The sequence below is a fragment of the Phaethon aethereus genome (assembly GCF_964289735.1).
Source record: "Phaethon aethereus genome assembly, chromosome: 3".
Taxonomy (NCBI): Eukaryota; Metazoa; Chordata; class Aves; order Phaethontiformes; family Phaethontidae; genus Phaethon; species Phaethon aethereus.
Genome location: NC_138576.1, coordinates 47,750,339 through 47,771,743, shown reverse-complemented (window position 1 = coordinate 47,771,743; position 21,405 = coordinate 47,750,339). Strand labels below are relative to the sequence as shown.

Genomic DNA, 21,405 nt, shown 5'->3' with positions numbered 1-21,405 from the left:
TTTTAAAAAGTTACGACCTCTGATGTGGTATGTCTCTCATTTGACAAGAGAACTACATTCCTAACTTAGGAAGCTTTGTTACATGCCTAATTTAGATTGGAAAAAGTTGAATAAATATGTAAAAGTTTACAGAATTAGAGTCTATATTTTTATTTAATAAGTTAAGCAAAGGACTATGAGAAAATTTTAAAAGCTTACTTTAAATGTGCATTGTAATATATAGTAATTTTAAATGTATTAAAAATATAACATTTTATTTGAGTGCTAGCATTATCCTTTTCTATTCAGAAGCGTTATATCACTTCTTTATTCAGATTTGTTAATTTGTTGTGTATTTGTGCAGTGTTTTTAATACTTAATATTCTTTTTCATTAATTGTATTAGTGCTTTTTTCCCTTTCTTTTTTGTGCTTCTTTCTCCCCATACCTGCCCTTGGAGAAGCAAGAAAATGTGTATTAAAATACAAAACCAGTTTTGCTTCTTTCAACATAGTGGGACAAGTATTGACAAGATGGAAATCTATCAATATATACCTATAAAATTTTGTTTTATATTAACTTAGTTTGAAAGTAGATGACACCTGGGATTTGACTGTGAATATAGGTCATTGCTGACTACATGTGGTGGTGTTTCATGTTCTTCAGCCTTATAAACATCAAAGCAAGTTGATGTGGGCATCTCTGTGAAGTACTGTTACTAGGCATACTTCTTCCTGTCTAGCCTTTCTTTCTGACACCAAGGGTGTGAAGGAAGTGCTTGCCTGACAGCCACCTTACTTTCATTTGAATTCAAAGCCATGTTGAAATGAGAAAAGGCACAGCTTCCAGGTGCCGCCTTGTTCTCTGATTCAATGGGACTAGTTTCAGTCTTAGCATTTCTTCCTTTTTAAATGTTGTGACCTCGGAATAAAAAAAGATAGGAGCCACCTGACTAACTCAGTCCATGGCCTAGGGAGAGATAGAAGCATCAGGTGGGTGCCAGCTCACCCAGTGGATGAAGAGCTTGTTGGGTGCAGAGATCCTGAGTTCCAGTGTACCATGGATTGGTCAACACCAATCTATGCGCTATTGCAGTGTAACCATGGGGCTTCCAGAAAGCCAAGAAATAACTGTATTATCTGAGATAAGCAGTCCTGTTTTTTTCAGAATAAAGATGACAATCATTGTGGAATAAGCTGAATTTATTCTTCTTTAGTTCAACATAGCTATTTTCTTGAAGAGTCAGCTTTTGTTCAGAAGGTTTTAAAATTTCTTAAATGCCATTGATAATTTCTCATAAGGTAACTATTTTTAAAAAAGGGCGGGGGGGAGAAAGTTTTTTAATGTTTTATAGAAATTGGGAAAGGAACCTTATTTTCCCCTAGCAAATAAGGGTACAAAACCTCAGTGCTGTCCTGTACAAACACAGACGTTCACCTCACACATCATGATACAGACAGTGATTTTTGGCATGAAAAATTGTACTTGCCTACATAAGCTTATATCTTTATTTGTTATTCCAGAGTATAGATAAACACCTGTGTCAGGCAAAATCTGCTAGTTTTTTAAATAAGAAAAAAACGAAGGGGGAAGGTCGGGATCAATATAAAAAAATTTGCAATTGCAGGATGTTATGCTCCTAAATTTCGTGCAATAGCGAGAAAAAGTTTGTATCCGTTTTTCACTTTGCACATAATGCAAATGATGGGATTTCTTTTTTTTTTCTTTTTTTAAATGAGAAAGTGTGCACAGGAACCACATAACAATATTGGAAAATATCGGTAGCCATTTGTAAGCTAGTTTTTAACAGTGAGTACTTATGACCATTACAATTAAAATTTAAAATATGCTCCACATAATTATATAAGCAATTTCAGTGAAAATGTGATAAATCAATCTTCGTTCCCTAAGTAAGCTAGAAGTTGCAATATTTTTCAGGGAAAAAAGAAATCACCGCTACATACTTTCTTTTATATTTAAAATGAAAAGCAAGGAAACAGAGATAGCAGCTGTAAAATACAAGTAGGAAAATTTTTTTAATTAATATAATCACTTTGTTGCCTTTGTTACCATGACTGTGATAGAAAATAGAAAACATTGCAACATTTAGTTCCTCCTCTGTCTCAGTTACACACTGGAGTATTCTGAACGATCAGAGCTGCTGTGAGATGTTTACTAGTTGCGTGCTTTTTTAAGCTATTACCTACCTTTATTCAGTTTTATGAAAAGCGTTCTGTCTGCTTTGAATCACTACACGGGAACTGTAGAAGTTCAAATGTGTGCCCTTCATTAAGTAAAAGGTCAGCATTCATGCTCTAAAAAGAACTGTATGGCTTGGTAAGAGCCTGGTCAAAAAGTCAGTAAAGGAAAGGGAACTAGCTTGACATAATATGTTTTCAGTGTGAATTCTTAATAGTTATTTTAACCCCTTAGTTATAGCCAACAGGGGGGTTAATACTGATTTTTCTAGGCTCTAAATTGCTAATTCAAGTTAAGTATTACAAAATATTCAGACATGCCAGGTCAAGAGAGTCAGACATTTACGCCCCTAAGAGCAAAACAAGCAAGCAATAATACTTCTCTCTAAAAGCCTATTTGAAAGCCGGAGTTGTATTATTTTTCCTGGAAATGCAAATTTGTAACACCTAATGTTTTCTTGGCAGGTCATATGCTGCATCATGTGAAGATTGGGTTAAAGGTAAAGCAGTGTGTCCATCAAATCCCCTCCATCATAATGGAAGCAACAATTCAGCCAATTACCCGCACAGTACTCCGGGTTCGTCTCAACATCACTCCTGACTTCACGTGGAACGATCAGGTAAAAAAAAAGGAGATAGAGGAAGGACAAATTAATTTAGCTTCAGTAAAGGAGATGATCACAGGGAGTCCATAGCTGTTAGGATAAGAAGAAAAATACTTATTTTACCTAAAAAGCAAATTTGATAATAGGAATGGAATGATCTTTAAGACTTGTAAAAGAAGGCACCCAAAGATCATCTTTTTATTTCCATTAATTGTTACAGGATTGCGCTCTTTTTAACATGTTGAAGCAAGTGTTTATATTGAATATTAATAGTAGTCACACACAGATTTGAGTTATATGCCCAAAAAGGAGAAGCAAGAAAAAGGGAGACACAGGCTGTCTGAACTATGAATGAATGTCAGATGAAGAAATAAAGCCTTGAAATACCGACCATGTATGCCAAGTTCTGCTGCTCTTTATGGCTTTACAAATGTACATTCACATCAGTGCCTTTTTTTTGTGTTAGGACTTACCTGAACAGAAAAAATTGAGATATGTTTGGAATTATATTCAGCTGTATTTTATGGTGCAAATTTATATGAAAGGAGTTGTAGTAGTTGCACATTTAGATATACCCACACCCTTTGATTCAGAATCTGTTCATTAGAAATAGATTTAAGATAAATCTAAATGAAATACAAATGTCCACGTGGGGGCATTGTATTGTCGCTGGTGCTTCTGAAACTTTCCACAGAAACAAGGCAGATACCTCAATGGGCAAGCATATTTTTCTTTTTTTTACGCACAGGAGATTTGCACTTAAGATAAATTACTCTGAAAGGTGGATATTAAGTATCTGTTCTTTTATTAAAAATAATTTTTAAATCCCCTAGATTACAAATTTACTTTAATCACAAGTAAATTAGAGTTTTACTCCACAAACATTTAGGTGATTTTAGAATTTATTTTCCCTTCCTAAAGGCTTTTTCTTTTCTTCTGGAAGTTTCACAAGTTAGCTTATGAATGGGACAGTAACAATCAAAATATAGAAAGTTAGATTTTGTTTGCTACCTGGATTTATTACAGTAATATTTGAATGGATTCCTAACATGAATTGTAACATGAATTATTTTTTGCTGCCTTATTAATGTGCAGTACTTCAGAAGGCAAACAAGCATTACTTTTTAGGACTGAAACAAGTTTTGTTATTCACTCTTCCATCCAGTTTACATATAATCTAATAAAGAGAAAAAAAAACATGACTGTTCTTCATATTAAACATCTTAATACAAAGCAATTTCTTAATCCATTTTTAGATTTTTCTACAAAATCTAGGTTCTTCTGTATTTTCACAAATTTAAAAGGGGTCCACACAGAATTATACTCTCTTACTTTGATTATGAACTTCTAAAGTTACAGCAAAACTTCAGCAAAAATCTATTTTCTGCTATTACCCCTTGACACAGTTTTCCTAATGGTTGCTTTAGAAACATTATGATCATTTTATCAATTCAACTTATGGAGCTCTTTTTGTGTGAATTTGTATATTGGTACTCATCAAAAATTGGAAAACTTTTTTTTTGCTTTTTTTTATTTTTGTAAAGTAGCTGTTGATTTTCTTGTTTCTTCAGTAAATGAAACCTCTATCACAGTAAATAAACAAAAAAAAGCTGTTAAATTTCAATAGTCTCTAAACATGAATAACTGTCTTTTAAATTCAACCATGGACACTCCAAAACTGCTTCTCCATCTTCACACAATATTTTGCTAAGCTATTCAGGAGAAGACTATAGAGACTTATAAGTATAGCTGTAATTGGTAAAAACTATCTGCCAAAAAATTCCATTCAGAGAATGGAAGTAGGCAAATAAACTCAGAATAATAAAAATTTAAATATCATGTTAACTGAAATACCTTGCTTGGCTAACATTTCGTGGTTTGAAGACTGTTCTTTTACTTGGATACTTAATTCTAGAATGATCTCATCACAAATTTTGCACTTGCCTTTACAAGAAAAAGATCTGTTTTGATAGTTACGAGATATGACATCATCTTGATCTTTAATGGCTGCAGTTTTCAGTGCTGGGAGTCCTTAAGTTCAGTAAAAGTGTGTCAGTCGTATCCCTGTGGAAAATTCCTACTCTATTGTTAGAAGAAAAGGACTATAAGCATACCCAGACAGAGCAAGTAAGCCTTACTGCAGCCAGGACAACTCCAGCAGAAATACAGAATATGTAACTAGTATTAATTAGCGGAGTCATATATCAGATATGCAGTTTTAGGGCAATGGTTGACCAAAATACAGGTATGGGTCAATTCTTAAGAGCTCCCCAGATTTCTTGAGAATCATTACTGTAGAGTGTTACGTTGCCTGTTCCCACGTTGCCCTTCTTTCCCCATGCAGCTTTGTCATAGTACTCTACAAACTGAGATGCTGTTACAGATGATAATAAAATTTCTGAGCTTTGAACTTTATTGCCTTCCTTAATTCTTCTTTCCTCTCTTAAATTCTCCTAAAACCTGATGAAGTCTCACTGTAATTTTTCAAAATGTCACCTGCAGTGACCTGTGTCCTTTCAGTTTCACTGCTTCAGTTCCCAGTGAAGCTGCTAGTGAAATTCGAATGTAAAGAAAAGGAATAACAGTCTTTACTGTCCATCTACTTATCTATTGTGCAACCGTGTTAAAAAAGAAACAAAAGCACCTTAGTTCTATTCTTAGTACATGTTTTTGTCTTCAAAAGCCAGTACAGACTGTTTTCCAACACATATACAACAATGAATTATGCTGAAAATAATCAATACTAGATTCCTGTAGCATTAAAATTGCCATTAGAAGCTACTATGCGCTTTGTGTTTTTTCCTATTAACTAAAGTTTACGAATAATTCCAACTTTTTTTGCATCTTCATACTGGTTTTGTACCTTATCACAGTCTTCATCAGAAATGTAAGAAATCTGTGTTCATTTGATAGTATGTCTTCCATACTCTTACTATGCATTTTTCTTCTTTTCCTAGATATAAGTAAAATTCTTGCACATTGGCACAAGTCATTTTTTCTGACAAACAAAAATTCTTAACTGAGCATCCCACCTAGCTACAATTTGTGGCTGGCATTGCAAAATAGGATATGCAATAAAGTAAACAAAAATCTAGGATGGAATAAAGTGTTGCCAGATGGCATGAGGGTCATCAAGAGACAGCTCTATTTATGTTCTTCTCACTTCACCTGCAGCAATGACTAGATCTACAGCCTTCTGAATCCACTTACTGTATCTTTCTAGAGGAGAGGGGAAGAGAGAGAGGAGGAGAGAGGAATGTCACAATTTGGTGTCCAATTTTTCCTGAATGTTTTTGACTGAAAAATGAGCTGTGGATAGCAAAAGACAATCCCCTATACAGAATCCAAAGACAAAAATGAAAGGAGGAAAAAGTAGCAGGAGTCCTTTTTTAGGAGCCTAGAGGAAGCCCTGGGAGTTCAGTCTAAACAGCTGAAGCATTAGCTTCAGTAGCATTTGTATCATGTCCATTTATATTACATGTACCTTAAGCAAACTCTTACTGAAACATAATCTTTAAGCAGACTGACGTAATTAGAAATGTTATATTGCTCTTGCCTCTGATTTCTGTATTTCTGTATTCCTTTGTAAGCCTACATCATTTAGAAATATATCTGGTATACCCAGCAAATCTAGAGAACCTCATTACAAGTAATAACAAAGCTATCTTTTCTGCTCTTAAAGGTACATGGCACTGTTGGAGAGCCCTGGTGGATTTGGGTAGAAGACCCTACTAATGATCACATTTATCATTCAGAGTACTTCATCATTCAAAAAAAACAGGTAATGGATTTTATTCAGAATCTCATAGCGAGACACAAAAAAAGTTAGTGAGATGCAGATTTGTAAGGTCAAACAGTATTTTGACCTAAGCAGATTTTCAAATCAGTAGCACAGCTTTCAGTTTCAGATTATGTCCCTTTTTCTCCTCCTCTTGGTGGGACATTTATTTCCAGGTGAAAAAAGAAAAGACTGTAATGGTTTTGTCTGTTCAAGAAAAAGATGAAGAGCCAGCCTTATTTTTATCTTTTGAAGTCCATGGAAACAAAATCCACTCCCAGTGGCGAAATATTTTATAAAGATGTGAACAATTTGCACATAGAGTTGCACACATATTTTACTGCTTTGTGTTGGTAATGTTTATGGAAGTGAGGCAAACTATGATTTTTCAAGTTATTGATTTGTCTGAGCAGTAATTATTCTCTACATGTTTGCATTAGGTCATTACGAAAGAACCTCAACTGCTGGTGTTCACAATCCCAATTTTTGAACCTCTTCCTTCTCAATATTACATTCGAGCTGTATCTGATAGATGGTTAGGAGCAGAGGCTGTATGTATCATAAATTTTCAACATTTGATTCTTCCAGAGAGACATCCACCCCACACAGGTAACTTCAAATTTGATCATTTTGTTCTCATTCATCTTGCTCATATCGATTTTCCTTATGATAGTGCAATAAATCTCTTAACCTCTGCTTCATCGTAGAAAAGTGTATGTAATTTCATTTTGTGATATATTGCATTGTTGAGCCCATTTCTTCACTAACTTTAAAGCTCTCTAAAATTTTAAATTCCTGAACAAAAAGTAGCTCATTTCATCTCAACATAATACCAGCCTTTTGGTTATTCCAGGTTCTCTATAAACCACAGGAAAATTGAAACTGCCATTAAAACTAAGCAGTTACAGTTTGTCTTAGTGCTTGGCAGTGTTACATTTCCTTTAGACTGGTTAAAAATAATCGTAGAGTGGATGGTTTTATTATAAATGGCATTCGGTAAAGAAAAAACACTTAAAATTTTGAAAATATGAAACATTTTACTCTTTTTACTAAAATAAATTCACCATAGCAAGTACTCTTACAGTACTGAACATCACATTTCAACTCAGCACTGCTGATCAAGTCATGGCCTTCCCCTCCCCCTTCTTTTTTAACACTTGGCACAGAAGCATATGTTTGTGTTTTGCTTCTTTTTTTCTGGATACATAAATTGCTTTATACATTCATTGTGCCTGATGTCATTGTAAAACCTTTCCACTGTAATTACATTTGGCTCATCTAGCAGTCTGTGAAGTGAGTGCCTTCAGAAATATTCAGTTCTCATACGGTGTTGTCCTTTGGCATGCATAAATTCACATGTGTTTGTGAAGTGTTTAGCTATTGTTATACTGTACCTACACTGTCTGGAAAAGCATGTGTAACCTTTTTATCTAATTGACTGATCACTGACTACTATTCAGAAGAAACAGAAAGATATTTACACATCACCAGTTATGGAGCCTCTAGGATTTATGGTAATTGATTTCAATTCCCATCTGGTTCCCACTCAACAATGAAGTACGTAGAGGCCCTGCTAGGCAAAAAACCTTCTTTCTCCTCAACAGAGCCCAAGAAATCACAGTTTCAGTGGGAATGATAAAACAGCCATAAGGTATCAGTGAAAAGCATGTGAAGAATATTAGACATCATTGCCTCAGTAGATTTTATGACTCCCATATCATACCTTAATGTGAAGCACCCTGAAAAGACAATGGGACCTCCAGCCACACAAAAAAAAAACACACAAACCCAAACTTCAAAGCAAGCATCTGCATAGCAGAATCACTGCAGTCTCCTTAATTTGGTAGGATTCCAAATCCAATCTGGTTATATATATCATCTTCCAAATTCCACAATCTCTAATTGTTTGGATAGCAGATGCCCTCAAGATATATTGAGAATCATATATTGAAAGGCTGTTTGTTTATTTATTAAGATTATGTCTTTAATTACATGTTTAAAGGATTAGATGCAAAATTTAGTTGTACTCATCTGATTTGTATTACTCCGTCAACTTAGAAACTCCAAAGAGTCCTTCCTTCTTTAATAGACTTTTTCCTTGAGTCTGAAATATACACACTATGCTGTCCTCCGACTCCTCATTCTGCTATCATAAGAAGCTGGACACACATATCATCTAATACAGTGATTTTAGAACTTACTATGAGTGGGTAAAAAGGAAACAGCTTTAAGGAAAAGACTAATTTATGCAAATGGCTGGTTCACAGCTATAGAATACTAACAGCAGTACTTGCAGAAATACTTCACAGCTATAAAATCAACTTTTCATTATTCCTCATCGAAGTTAACAATGACCCAAATGTGGACTCTGTGTCATATGAGATGTTAAGTAAAACAATTTCCAGTTGTTTTCCACTAAGGTATTAGTTAGTTTATTATGAAGATAAAGATACTATGTTACATCATGGCATCTCTTTTCATGCACATCTGATTATTTTGTGTTTTAGAGCTTCTAGATCTTCAGCCTTTGCCTATCACAGCCTTGGGACATCGGGAATATGAAGTCCTGTACAAATTCACACATTTCAACCCTATCCAGACCCAGATATTTCATACACTTTATCACACAGACTGTAATGTTCTTCTTGGAGCGCCTACAGGTTCTGGAAAAACTGTTGCAGCTGAATTAGCCATCTTTAGAGTTTTTAACAAGTACCCCACATCAAAGGTTTGTAAAATAGGTTTACTAGAATCGTTTTGTGTAGGCATGTTTTCAGCAATAGAAAAGCCTAGAAAAAGACTATTGCAAACTGAATTTTGCTTTCTCCAATTTACACCTGTCTGGATACAAAATGGTACTGAATTTTGTACATTATGCTTTTATTTCAACTTTATATATTAATCAGTGTACAACTACAGTTAAATGTAAAACCATGACGTACAGCCATGCTGGACTGACTTACCTGCGTTTCCTGCTTTAATTTCCTTCTACTAGCAGTAGTACTGTTTTATAGCTATTAGTTCCCCTCCATGTGAATACAACTAGCTCAATCTCTCTCTTATTTAGACAAACAAGTTGCAATTAATTACTAGAAGCTAATTTTCTGTTCCAACTTGCCCCTGTGTTTTATTTCTTAAATTGCCTAAAAGCTGAACAACTCAGCTTTTGGGGGTTTGTTTTCAAAGTCAATATATATATGTATCTTGACTTCGCCATCTTGTCGTAGTTAACCACATTTTAGCTTTTAAGTCTTTGGAAAAGACACTTGTATCTCACTGTGAGGTTTAACCAAAGAATAACCTTTGAAATTAACAGAAATCATGTACATAAATCCCTTATTCACCTTTGAAATTTCAATATCTTCATGTAATTTGTTAGTCCGAGCGAAGTAAACAAGACACTTCAACTGACATTTTCAGATTATCTATCAAACTTACAAAATAGCCAATTCTCAAAGCAATATATCTTTTAGGTTTTCATAAAACTGAAAAACTCACTATACATTTTAAAGAATGTATGTGAATTCTTCATGTAGCAGTTTCTTCATGTTCAAAAGCTTCAGAATATTTAACCATAAATCTGTAAATAAATATAAGTTCTAAATGTCAGACTATACTCCCCAGCACAGCAGGCTGCTTTGAGGAAATTATTTTGACTTTTTGCTTAAAATAACCAGCTTTTTAGTTTAATTGGTAATGTTTTAATAATTCAATGACATAACTAGAAATCAGGTAAGGTATTGCTTGCTGGAAATTCTGATTATTTCTGTTCTAGACTGTTAGGTTGCAGATTTTATAGTCCTGCCAAAATACGGCATTATTTATATGTAGAGCTTGACATTAAATGGTGTGATAAATACTTCCATTTCAATAAATTATTCTTTTTCTTTCTTAATTTATTTGCTTGTTAATGGCTCAGGAAACAAAGCAGTATTTTCAAGTGTTAAGTCTGTTTTAAAGGTAATTGTGTTATAGGTAATTTAAGGAACTCAGTCTTTAATCATTTTATAGATAATGAGTATGTTCGAATCTCAAAAATATTAAATAATTTTTTTCATTGTAGGTATACTCTAATAAAGGTTCCTTGTTTAACTTCTGGTTTTATGACTTTTCTTTTGCAGGCAGTGTATATTGCACCCTTAAAAGCACTCGTTCGTGAAAGAATTGAGGACTGGAAAGTTAGGATTGAAGAAAAACTTGGTAAAAAGTATGTTTCTCCTTACCTAATCAGAGAAATGAGAAGCAAAAGAACAGCCCATCAAGTATGAATAAAATCTACGGAATACTCTTGAGTATTTCAAAATAGGTTTTGATTGTATACTATCCTTCAGATTTCTAGTACTTAAAAAATAAAAAATGCTGTCACTACAATGACTGTTGATAGCAAAATCAAAACGAAAAAAGGGATACACTTTGATACCCAGCTATTTTCATTCTCATTACTTGCCAGGATAACAAGTGTGAAGCTCAGATTTCTCTCTGTAGTATCCTTGGAAATTGAAATTGCAATCCAAAATAAGCTTTCTTTAGAAACCTCAGCTATGAGGAACTCATAGGAGTTGCACGAACTGTATCTTAGTATTCACATATTGTCCTTCCTATAGAAATTAGATATAATTTTATTGCTTGGTAATATTACTTTCATGCTGATCTTCTCAGGTGTTGGAGTTCAGCCATTACTTTATGTCATATAAGGTGTCTCAGTCATGTTGATGCTTTCCAAAATTATAGGTTCTTGTGTTTAAAATTATATCCATAGGATGCATTATTTAGGGCCTTTTCCTTTCCTATATATAGCTTTTTTTTGTAAGTTAAAGCCACAGGTTTCAATAGAGAAAGGTGCTACTCTCTGTACATGAAATTACCAGTGAGATTCCCACCATTATCATAGCACTGACTTATTAATTGACAATTTTTTGTTTGTTTGTTTTCTATTTTAATGGCCTGTGAGGATAAATTATTTACCTCATAATTTTAAAATATTTTCAGGTAATATTTCCCTTTTGAAATTTACTCTATACTTGTGACTGAAATTTTGAACTAAAGGTACACATTACTTTGAGGAATTTTTATTAGATGCTCCGCTGGATGTAGAATGTGTCATAGAAATGTCAAAAATCCATTATATTCAGTCTAAAATGGTGGAACATCTCAAATGCTGTTTGTAGAATTTGGAAGGATAATAAGGCAAAGAATTGGAAAAACTCTGCTAATTTTCCCAAAATGACCTGAGGATAATTTCAGCTCAAGTCTTAATGGAACTTCAGCAACAAATGCAGATACACTGCAATCTAGCCACGTTACTCAAACCAGAAATCTATACAAAACAGCAGGCAGCAACTTGGTAGCTTTCATCCTGGCTATGACAGGATGTTAGGGTTCACATTATATCATACTAATATTCTTATATTATCTTCATTTTGAAGAATTAACCATAGATGGTTTGGGACTCATATTTGCCACCTTCTTTTTATATGGTTTTGCTAAGGAATGATATTTGGTATTTATATGGTATTTTCTAGGAAAACAAAGAGGCAGGTTTATTTACTTAAAACACTTTTTTAAATCCTGTTAGAAGTATTTGACCAGAAACAAAATGACTTTGTTTAATTTTGTTTCTTCTCTATTTAAGAGTTAATGTTTAGTAGGTAGTACTTGAACAGGAAGATGTTCTAAAGCTTTGTAAAGCCAAGCCACTACCTTTCTTGATTACAGGGTTGTAGAGTTGACAGGAGATGTGACTCCTGATATGAGAGCTATTGCCCAAGCTGACCTGATTGTTACTACCCCAGAGAAGTGGGATGGTGTCAGCAGGAGCTGGCAGAACAGAAGCTATGTTCAGAAAGTTTCCATTCTTATCATAGATGAGATCCATCTGCTAGGTGAGATGTTTTGTTGTTTTTAATCAGAATTGTTGCTAAATTTGAAGAAGTGTGCTGGTACTTATGACGTGAATATACTTTGTGACATCTGAACCTTTTCTTTTTCTGTTTTTCAATGGCCTTTTCATATACTAGGGGATGAGAGAGGCCCAGTATTGGAAGTTATCGTGTCTCGAACAAACTTCATCTCATCTCACACAGAGAAACCTGTAAGAGTAGTTGGTTTATCCACTGCGTTAGCAAATGCCAGAGACCTTGCTGACTGGCTAAATATTAATCAGGTATGAGAAATGTTTCGGAAGATGGATATGTATTTGCGCTGCAGAAAAACAAAATAGCAATTTACAAGATAATTCAAGGTTAAACTTGAAAAAAATGTTTTCTTGTAGATGGGTCTGTTCAACTTCCGACCATCAGTACGCCCAGTTCCTCTGGAGGTGCACATTCAGGGCTTCCCTGGCCAGCATTACTGTCCTCGCATGGCTAGCATGAACAAACCTGCATTTCAGGGTAAGCAACAAGCTTCTAGACCTTTTCCTTCTTTCTGTAAAAGAAAAAAAGTCTTTGAGCACTTTACACAGTTCATTTGCAGCACATTTACAACATGTGTTACTGTATGTACTCCTGGCATGTATAGGTGGAATCTGCTCTGCTAATGGCCCAAAGCTATTTATCTGAAATATAAAGTGTGCTGCAAATGCAACATATAATAGAGGAATGTAATATATTTAGAACAGAAGAATAAAATTAGTGCTAATGAAGGGGAAATAAAATGTGTTTTCTCTTAGTGTTTGACACCATAAAGAAACATTTGTGTAAAAATATTTGAAATTTAGAAAGTAATAAAGCCATTCGTATTATTAATCTGCTGAGGTATTTTCATATGGACCACTGTATGTAAGCATTAAAAAAAATTGTGAACAGAAGTTGCCAGTCAGGCTAACCTCCTATAATTCTAGTTTCAAAGCAATAACCATAAAATTCAAAATTTGTAGTGCATCCAGATATGCTTCTGGTTTCAATTTTTTATTCTTAACAAAGCTGGCAAGCAGGATAGATTTAAGAAAAACTCTCGTATTTTATTCGAACATGTTTTGTTTTGGTTACATAAGGAATATTTATTATATCAATTAAAAATAACCTCCAAAATAAATTTTGTAATGTGAACTGTTGTTGATTGTGAGGTGACATTTGTGAGGTGACTTTTTAGCTGCTTTAATTAGCCTTATGACAGAAGCAAAGTATTGATTGTGGACTAGAGACCAATCTTGACAGCTCAGATTATTTACACCTCCACAAGAGCATTGTACAAAAACACTAATGAACTATAAATCTGTCTTGGGCTGTTCTGCCACACCTGTTCCTGAAGCAACAAAAATCCATTAGATGCTGGCCTTTTAAAATATATAGATATATTGGCATATATAGTTGTAAGGTATAAATACGCATGAATTATCCTATTTCAATAATTTCACAACTGTATAGTGTATGTATATGCAGGAGCATATGCTGGGTAGTATGAAATGCAGAACAGTATGTGATGGTGGATAGTATGAAATAGTTTTCAGAAATTAACAATGCATAAATTTAATTGCTAGAATGAGAATTACATGAGAAAACACACAAATGGATTTATAAGAGATTTAGAGAGAGTATTTGAAATTCTATGTACACCTGTTTATACTTCTAGTACTTGTTGATATCGAAAATCTGTAGATGTATGATTTATTGAGGGCTTTTTTCCCCACTTGTTTGACGCAATATAGTCAAGGTTATTTTAGCATTTCCATGGCAATACTTATTCCTGAGACCATAAAAATTTCACTGCAACCTGAAACTTTTCAAACATGGGCTGAGCAATAAAACGCTTTTTTAAAAAGTCCTGAAGCATAATTGGTTCAAATATATCAGCTCTTTAGGCATTGCAAAGGGAAACTAATTTTTGTCATTAAAGGGCCTAATTCTCAAGTTCTGTTTTCCTCAACAGCAATTCGGAGTCATTCTCCAGCCAAGCCTGTTCTTATTTTTGTGTCATCCAGACGTCAGACAAGGCTTACTGCCTTAGATCTGATAGCTTTCCTAGCCACCGAGGATGATCCCAAACAATGGCTGAAGATGGATGAAAGAGAGGTTAGAATTGTTTTACCTGCATTATTTCTACTTTGCTTCTATTTTATTGATGTTTGTTTGAAAAGAAAATACATCTAAAACAAAAAATTCATTTGAGGGTAGATTTTGAAACAGCTATGCATATGCTAAATTTCAGTATGTATTAAACTAGTGTCAGCATTAAGACTATATAAGCATCTTTGCAAGATCTGAACTTTAGAACGCAAACTGTTTTATCTTTGTTTTTCCTGCATATCTATTATTAATGCTAGTTCTATTGTCCCAGACAACATGTATCACATGGTACAAGTCTTTGATACAAAGATAAGACAAAGAATTAGAAAGAGGACTAGTGTTCTCCAGAGTTTGCAGCTGGAAATCTGTGACATATAGATGTTGAGCTGGAATTTAAACCAAATCTCTTTCAGTGTTTTACGAGCAAAATCATCCTCATAAGATAACTCTATATGTAGAGGGTTATGTATATGCATATATATCTCTGTGTATACATGTACGTATGTCTAACCATCTATATTCATATATATATAGATACACTGCAGAACTAACCCTCTAGGAATGGTTCAGTCTTGTATATCAGTGAAATATAAAAAAAATTAAGATAGCTTCTGCCAATATCTCTGTTACAAGAACATAAAGACTACAAAGTTAAACCCTCATATGCTAAGCAATGCTGAATAACGGTTTAATTTTTTATTCCTTTTCAAGCAATATGATCTTTAATTACATTTTCTTGTATTGCTTCTCAAAAAAAATACTTCTTCCATTTATTGCAAAACATGAATGAACAACCATGCAATATTCTTTTATCTGCATTCTTCAAAATGTATACTAGATTTTGTTTACTGAACTCAATTAGGCACCTGCTCTGAATACAGAATTATTTATTTCCTTCTGGACTAATAGTCCTGATTATAATATATAATTGCTTCAAAACAATTTTTTTGTTCATATTCAGGTTTCCTAGATTTTGGAAATTTGCTTTTTCTAATGGTTGCAAACCTTCTGCATAGAAATTTCTGTGATAATATAGGGCCAAAACACAGCAAAATGTATGACTCATAAATACAAGATCCAAACTGAATATTGTATGAATACTTATATATCAAAAGTTACATGAATAGTTATACAATTTATACCAAAAAATATATGCCAAAAAGTGTAGGTTTCTAGATGAAATTATTTTATTTAGTTTGCTCTTTGCAAAAAAATAAAGTGTGATTTTTCTGAGATAAAGCATAACATCTGTATCCTTCCTCTTTTGGATGGATTTTAAAAGAGAAAATGGATGTCTTGGCTGATAAACTACTAGTACTAAAACATGTCTCAATTTGATGTTGCTTTTCTAACTGTATAACCTCTATTTAATGTTTTCTCGAGTATAACAGAAACTTTTAATATCAAAAGCATTACTGCGTAGTATTCTAGTACCTTGTGCTAGTTTACTGTATTAATCTCACCTACAATTAGAATATGCAACATGTAGCTTGCCCTCAATGACTTGCATTAATATGAACAGCTTCTCATGTCCTGTGAGCCACTACTATCCTGAAACGAACCATAACTGAAGCTTCTTCACTTGCTGGAAAAGGGTTTTCTGTTAGGAGTCTGAATTTCATATGTTTCAGAATAAACCTCTGAAGATTTTGAAAGAGGAGCCAACAAGGACAAGCAGACTTTGCATTTATTAGTTCAATAATATTTGCATATGATTTGTATTTGAATTAATAAGCTGAATGTTTGGAGCAGAAGATACCTACCAGGTTACTCAGTTCTGATTACATAAACGTAAAAGACTAGGATTAAGTCCTAAACTCTTACATCTTACCACTATTATGTGGAACACAATTGTGTTTGATGTACCCACAATTTCAAGTAGACATTTCTTAAGGTAATTATGGGACCAGTTTGTAGTTTTGTGTTTTAAATGAGCATGATTAGCCTGAGTTTCATTTGACATTGAAGCAAAGGACAAAGCTATAGTAGTGCTACATACATAGTGTATGTACTGCTTAATTCTTTATCCCAAATAATTTTGGTTTTTTTTAAATTCTAACCTCAAGTTATATTAAAGTCAGGCTTGAACTAGGTGAAATAGAGAAAATTCTCCTGTACTGCTATAGCATTTTTAAGTATTAAAAGTAGAACTAGTGAATACTTACTTTATAGTAGGTATTCCCTACTTTATAGTAGGTATTTCCTGTCTTAAACACTTACCCAAATATTTCAAGTGTTTCTCATTTCCGTATGGGATAAAAATGGACCAGTTAGAAGAAATAAATTGTTGTTGCTTTAAACAACATCTTTTGTTGCATGTCAGTTTTTCACATTTGTTTTTTGCCAGCCAGTGTTCCTTTAGGGGAACTTACAGACAAATGACTTTATTTTCAAAATATTTGTAATTTTAATTGTCAAGTATGTTGAGATATAAGAGATTTTTCAGAAATGGGTATATACAAAGTTTACAAGCTTTACAACAGGCCTTGGCATTTTTCTTCATTCAGCCTTACTTGTATGATACTAATTTTGGCTGACATAAGATTCCTTTGAGAACTCATTGGTTAGTTTTGTTTAATGGTGTAATTGGTTTTGCTACATGATGGCCAAATGTTAGTCTATGTTTATGTTAGCTTTCCAGTGAGTAGACTTCATAAGGCCTCTTAAATTGCTATAAACAATGCCATCCTTAATAACAACTGGAAAACTGATATTGATATAGACACAGATTCTTACAGTCATTAAAAGTGATTTTTCTCTGTTACCCTGCATGGCAGCTTTTCTGTGATGGTAACAGAGAGATTCAGGCCTTGTGGGGGAGGGATTGGAGTAGGGGAGAGACCAATGCTCAATCTTTGTTACCTGTTTATCAGCTATGCCATCATCTTAGCTTCCCTCATCTTCTCTGTAGAGATCCTCCCTGTAGTGCCAAACCAGGCTCTCATTTGCAGCATGTGAAAGATTCCGCTCACAAAACTCCAGACTGCTTCTCTTCACAGTATTCTCAGATAACAGGCAAATCCACTCCCCACTCTGCCACTTAGCTCCAAGGATCAAATTTAGACAATAATTCAATGAGTTATATTTCAAAGGACGTTAACTTGTATGAAGCCTCTGGAGTACGTATTTGTATGTATAAACGCCATACAGAAACAACACTTCAGCTGTTGCCACGAAGTAGACAACAGCATACCTGGATCATGGAGGAATCATACAAGATGTTCTTTTCCTCAAAGGAGTCAGTAGTCTAACAGGTGCAACTGAATTATAGTCAAGAAGGAATTTTGTTCTACATCCATCTACTGAAAATACATATTACAGGACGTTCCATCAGGTTTTGTAGATAATTCTTCCTGGATGCTTTCCTTGAATTTCATGTCTGATGTACAGTTTTCTGCTCATACCCATGTTCCCTCAGTATTCAGAAAGTTGAAAGGTGTTCAGAAAGTTGAGACAGCAGTCAGTCTTCACCAGACTGAACAATACTTGATGAAAATTGCTGTTTCTAGTACTGATAAGTTTTCAAATTCTACTGGACCTGCTGTTGTACAACAATAGTTAGATCCGTTTAACAGATTCTATCCAACTAAGTTTCAGGCTATATCCATGCTTTTTATGAAGAAATGACCACTCAAATACCTCATGTCTAGTTTAGTCTGAGCAAGGAAGCCTCCAATGATGTTGAAATATCTTACTGACTGACATTTGTAACTGATACTTCAGAGCTCATCCCTACATTTGCCAATTGCTATCCATAGCACATGCAGAAGTTCTTCACAATTTAAGCAGGACTTTCACAGTTTGCCCAAAGTAGGGCATGAGTGGGCAGTGTCTTGAAGAAGAAAAAAACAGTTACCTATTGTAGAGCCTTAGAGGTGGGTTTTTTTCTTTTTCTGTAGGGTGCATTGTCCATACACATTCCAAAATGAGCTCTCTACCCCTCTTATGATTTGCAGTCCCAACAGTTTCTTTTTTGCCAAAGAGGGAAGAAGTAGCTGAAGCTGTCTTCCTTGCCATTTGCGGTAGTTGCAAGGGCTCTTCAGTAGATACCACTCTGTCAAGATTGTGCTAGTTATACTTATGAGGCACAGGTGCATCATGACAAAAAGGTGAATAAACAGTGAATGCATCTCAAAAAGAAGGCTACCCCTGTAAACAGAGTAATTCTTCCTTTCTTTTTATTGTTCATTGATGCTTATGAAAAAAGAAAATCTTATGCTTACCCTGCCTTTTTATATAATCATGAGATTGTTTTTAGTATACACTTCTACCGAAAATTCTAATTTGGAGCTGTCAGCCAGGACTGTCATGTTCAAGCTCAGATTATCCTTTTGAAAACAGACAGTGCCACCAGTTTGTGATGGTAAGCTTGGGTACAATCAGTTATTCTGTTCTACATTAGGAGCTGACTAAAGAGGAGCAAGTCCTTCTCTTTCAGAAATTTCATCTACATCTGTGGAGGCAGCAGATGTTGCAATCTTTTTACAACATAATTTATTAGAATCAAGTTTTCAGTTTATTTATTTTTCTCTAATGTTTTTACTGCTTTTTGGTTTTAACCTAAAACAAAAGTACAAAGTAGTATTTATTGTTTATTGTTTGAAGTTTGAATGCAAGTTCTCACCAGCAAACAAGCAGGGTGTTTTCTTATTTGGGTTTTGGGGTTTTTTTAAGAAATTTCTTCGCTGGGCAGATAATTGGATTTTTTTTTTATATATTTACAGTGCAAGGACTGAGAAGAAATGTAGCCATGTACACAGTTTTAACTTTAACCACAATGATTTTTGCATTCTGCTTTGTGCATCATTTTACCATCTGCATCTTGTTAAGACATTCTTTATGAAACCTCTAGAAATAACTAAAATCCTTTAGCACAAACATACCTACTGTAATATTCAATAGCATCCATACCAGGCAATAGCCAGCTTCCACTGAATTCAAGGGCATTTGAATGAAGGGCATTCGTTGACTCCAAAAGAATGAATCAGGCCCATACTGATTTTGCAATTTTTAAAGATGTGAGCGTATAGACGTGTGTGAGCTAATTGTGGATTTATATGTGTGTTCGTACTCTATGTGGAAACATGCATGAAAGTGAACTAAATTTTACCATGTAGTTCTGTTTTGCCTTGCTAAAAAACCAAGCAAACAAAAACAAAAAAAATCCCAAGAATTGTTGGAAAGACAAAAGATGACTTTTCCTTCTCTAACCTTTAAATCAAATAACCTGTTATCTCCATGTTATTGTTCTGAGGTAATGCTGTGCTATAAAACAGGAATAGAAGAATCTGGTCTGTGTCATGGATAGGTATATTGCTGTCTTTTAGATGAGATTTTTAGTGTTAAATGTATATGTTTTAGTAATATATCTCAACTGTTTAAACCATATTTTCAAATGTTTCTTGAGTTATCTTCTTTGAGGTATTTTATGCATTTTGTTTGTGTGGGTGAGTTCTGGAGTATGAGGATAATACTCTTCATCAATTTTTTTTTTTTTTTTAAATTTTATTTTTTTATTTTATAAGGTTACTTTTTTCCTGCCTTTAAAGATCAGGAGTGTACCCGGGAATGATTTCTAAGTGTTTCACTCATTATAGAAGTTCAACTTCCTTCTACAAGATGTTGTTTTTATGACACAAAAGTGTGTCATAAAAAATTAACATTTAGCTATAACAAGGAGATGTTTTTATTTCACTTAACATCTGTAGCAGATGTGAAATATGTAATTATTTTTGTAAAAGACTTCATAACTTTCACGATTCTTTTGTTTGGCACATCTTTCTTCTATTGGGCATTTTAGACAATTGATAAGCATTATTCAGTGGCATATGGTCTGAGTCTGACGTGCTTTGAAAAGAGTACAGAGTACTAATAATGAGGATTCTGTGAAAATGGGAAAACCAGCACAACAGATATGCTTTGAGAAAGTATGGGGTTTTAGCATCTTGAAACAATATATCACACTCAAAGGGACAGAATTGGGCTGCACAATCTGTTAGCTCATTCTTGTCCAATCTGGTCTCCTCCTTTCTTTTGGAGCCAGCATTGTCATCAACTTGCTGAATTATACTCTGACTGGAATGTATTTCAGGCACAGGGTAATGTATCTACTTAAATGGAATCCTATCTTTCTACAAAAGCTTTTTAAGTATAATAAATTTAAAATATAAAAAAGTTCTATTAGCTTAAAGTAAATGGTTCAACAGTTTACATATGTGCAGGAACAAAGAAAATGACTACTTACTAGTTTGAGAAAAATCTAGCTTGTTCAGAGAATAGAATATAAAAGGTAGAAATAAACTTTATTTTTTAATAATTAATATTTTGCAATGCTACTAGAGTCCCAAATTGGTTTTCAAAGGCTTTTTATTAAAAGGTGGATTCCTCATCGACCTAATGTTGGGAAAGCACAGGAGGTATTTTTGTTTATTCATCAAAAAATCTGTGAAGGATAGCAAAACCTTTTCTGCATGGGCCCGATCCTGCCTGTCTTGGAGTCCAGGGAAAAATTCCTCCTTGCATTCAGTTCCCTGCATCAGTGTTGTATCAGTAACATGTATATTTCCTTATATTATTTTTAATATACTTTTTCTGTCCTTAAGATAAAATATATTTTCTTTTCCCTTTTATGAGTTAACATTACAGTTGTTTTCAGAAAGATAAATAGTAAAGAAGTTATAACAATGCAGAAACATTAGATTTGTTTTATAGTCATGATGGTGTGTCTGTTTCTGGTTAATGAACCTATTAATTGTGCCATTAATTCTTAATAGAAGGTGACAATATTCTTATACTACACTGACATAAGAGAGTTACATTTTTAAATAAATTGTCATGAGA

General features: G+C 33.9%; 1 protein-coding gene across 1 annotated transcript in view; it reads left to right on the top strand.

Moving 5' to 3' along the window:
- ASCC3 (activating signal cointegrator 1 complex subunit 3) overlaps nucleotides 1–21,405 on the top strand; it is a gene marked incomplete at its 3' end in the record, with an annotated part of 268,274 nt that overhangs the window by 185,052 nt on the left and 61,817 nt on the right. The window contains exons 21-29 of the mRNA XM_081998093.1: nucleotides 2,642–2,796; nucleotides 6,464–6,562; nucleotides 7,000–7,168; nucleotides 9,067–9,287; nucleotides 10,681–10,766; nucleotides 12,275–12,441; nucleotides 12,577–12,722; nucleotides 12,831–12,951; nucleotides 14,429–14,571. Of these exons, the coding sequence (XP_081854219.1) occupies nucleotides 2,642–2,796; nucleotides 6,464–6,562; nucleotides 7,000–7,168; nucleotides 9,067–9,287; nucleotides 10,681–10,766; nucleotides 12,275–12,441; nucleotides 12,577–12,722; nucleotides 12,831–12,951; nucleotides 14,429–14,571 (1,307 nt within the window). The remainder of the gene's footprint in view (nucleotides 1–2,641; nucleotides 2,797–6,463; nucleotides 6,563–6,999; nucleotides 7,169–9,066; nucleotides 9,288–10,680; nucleotides 10,767–12,274; nucleotides 12,442–12,576; nucleotides 12,723–12,830; nucleotides 12,952–14,428; nucleotides 14,572–21,405) is intronic.